This window comes from Morus notabilis, unplaced genomic scaffold (assembly GCF_000414095.1).
Source record: "Morus notabilis unplaced genomic scaffold, ASM41409v2 Scaffold507, whole genome shotgun sequence".
Taxonomy (NCBI): Eukaryota; Viridiplantae; Streptophyta; class Magnoliopsida; order Rosales; family Moraceae; genus Morus; species Morus notabilis.
Window position 1 is genome coordinate 189744 of NW_010359604.1, and position 1942 is coordinate 191685.

Below are 1942 nucleotides of genomic sequence, written 5' to 3' on the forward strand. Positions count from 1 at the left end.
AAGAACTTCGCTGTTTTGCTTATTCGCGCTCCGGAAAAAAAAAAAAATTAGAGAATGGAGGAGCCTCAGAACGGCAATGACGGCAATGGCGGCTCGGCGGCGGAGCCTGTGGTGGGACCCGGCCCTGCCCCTCGTGCTCGCCCCAAGCGACCTCTCCAGTTCGAGCAAGCCTACCTCGACACCCTTCCCTCCGCCAACATGTATATGCCCAAACTCCTACTCCACAATTAGGGTTTAGGGTTTTAGGGCTTTTACTTATTCTTGTTGTTGTTCATGGATTGAAGCTTTTGTTTATAGTTTGGTTGTTCAAGCTCTAATCTGTTGTTATTTAGACAAGATCAATCTTTTTTTTTTTTTTTGCTTGCTTGCTTTATGAATTATCTCTTTTTCGGTTTTTTTTCTATTAAATTGAAATTGATTTTATGTACGCGGATGAAAGCTGATACTTTGACGCTTCCCAAATTAGGTTTTAGGTTTTGAGTGTTGTGTTTTGAAATTTTGATTGAATGCTGTTATTCAATCTTTTAACCATTGCGTACTAAGATGGAGAATTCAGTTCTCTTCGCCACGCCATTTTGCTTGGGCTGAATTATTCTATTTTTCCAAATTTAAGAGTGAAATTGATTTTATGCTTGAAAAAAAAAAGCTGTGATTTCTTCTCATTTACTTGTTTTTTTGGGTTTTTCATGTGGTAAATAGGTACGAGAAAAGTTATATGCACCGCGACGTCGCTACACATGTTGCTGTGTCAACTGCAGATTTTTTCATAACTGGCAGTGCTGATGGTAAAACAAAGATGTTCCTTGTTAACATCTCCCGAATATTGCTGTGCACTAGTTATTATGCTTTTACACCATAGTTGTTCTTGTTCATTTTACACTAATGAATTGGTAATATGGTAGAGATAAATTTCAGAATAAAAGTAATATTTTTTTAATGACAAATAGCAAATTAGTGGTTCAAAAATATCTCTTGAGTATTTGGCAATTTTATCTGCTTTATTATATTTTCCTAGTGGCTAAAATGTCTATTAAGAGCTTCTGCTCGGAAAATATTACAAGGAGAGTGCATGTCATTGGAAATGAGTATAATTAAAACACGTTAACAGTATTGATTTGGTTAAACATGAAATAAAATGGGTCATAACTAAGTTATATTAGTCAATTATAATGAATTTATTACCAATGTGATGTCTGTTGGCCAGGCCTTCCATGTTTGATAAAGATGTTGCTGGTAACCAAGTATTTGCTATATTTTTCCCCTTTTGACGATCTGGTTATCCAAGGCGTTAAGTTTCTAGAATATAGAGCTTTATTTTCACTCTGTAAAACGATTTAAAGCAAACAAATGGTACGCACTGTCAGTTAAGTATTCTTGTAATTTCACTTTCACTAGAATAGTGCGTGTATAGCTGGTGTATGTATTATGTTCTGACTTCGTCTCCTTTAGCTTAAAACATGTTTTTGCTTACATCTCCGTCCTTTTTTGTTTTTTCTGCCAGGACATTTAAAGTTTTGGAAGAAAACGGCTACTGGCATCGAGTTTGCTAAGCATTTTAGATCCCACCTTGGTCCGATTGATGGCATAGCTGTGAGTTATTCCTTTCGTGTCATAGTGCATTTTGTGATTTTTTTTCCCTTCCCTTGATATTCCCGTGTGCAAATAACATTAGCTTACGAATTTGGAAGTACATGTTCAAGTCAAGTCACAAGCTAGGAATTTTCTATTGAATAGAATTTTCAAGTCTATGGTATTTCACTTTTTGAATAGAATTTTAATCGAGGATCAACCTTTTCCATTGAGTGCATTGTAATCTACATTCGGAAGGAAAGTGCAAGGCCCGTGGGTGTCTTCAAGATCATGTTAAGCAATCGCATTGTATTACCTCCTAAACATGCACGCATGAGCACATTAGGAACTTGGCACGGTTTCTTTTCCCTAC

The 1942-nt window shown here is 36.5% G+C and overlaps 1 protein-coding gene across 3 annotated transcripts in view; it reads left to right on the top strand.

Moving 5' to 3' along the window:
• LOC21392346 (peptidyl-prolyl cis-trans isomerase CYP71) overlaps window positions 1-1942 on the top strand; it is a 7313-nt gene continuing 5371 nt past the window's right edge. For 2 of the 3 annotated variants that reach the window (XR_002901917.1, XM_010094913.2), the window contains exons 1-3: window positions 1-200; window positions 700-785; window positions 1502-1590. Coding sequence is in view for 1 of the 3 variants with exons in the window: in XM_010094913.2 (XP_010093215.1) it covers window positions 55-200; window positions 700-785; window positions 1502-1590 (321 nt within the window). In the remaining 2 variants the exon portion in view is untranslated. Of the gene's footprint in view, window positions 201-699; window positions 786-1501; window positions 1591-1942 lie in introns of those variants that run through there. The other variant, XM_024163486.1, reaches the window with a different exon arrangement.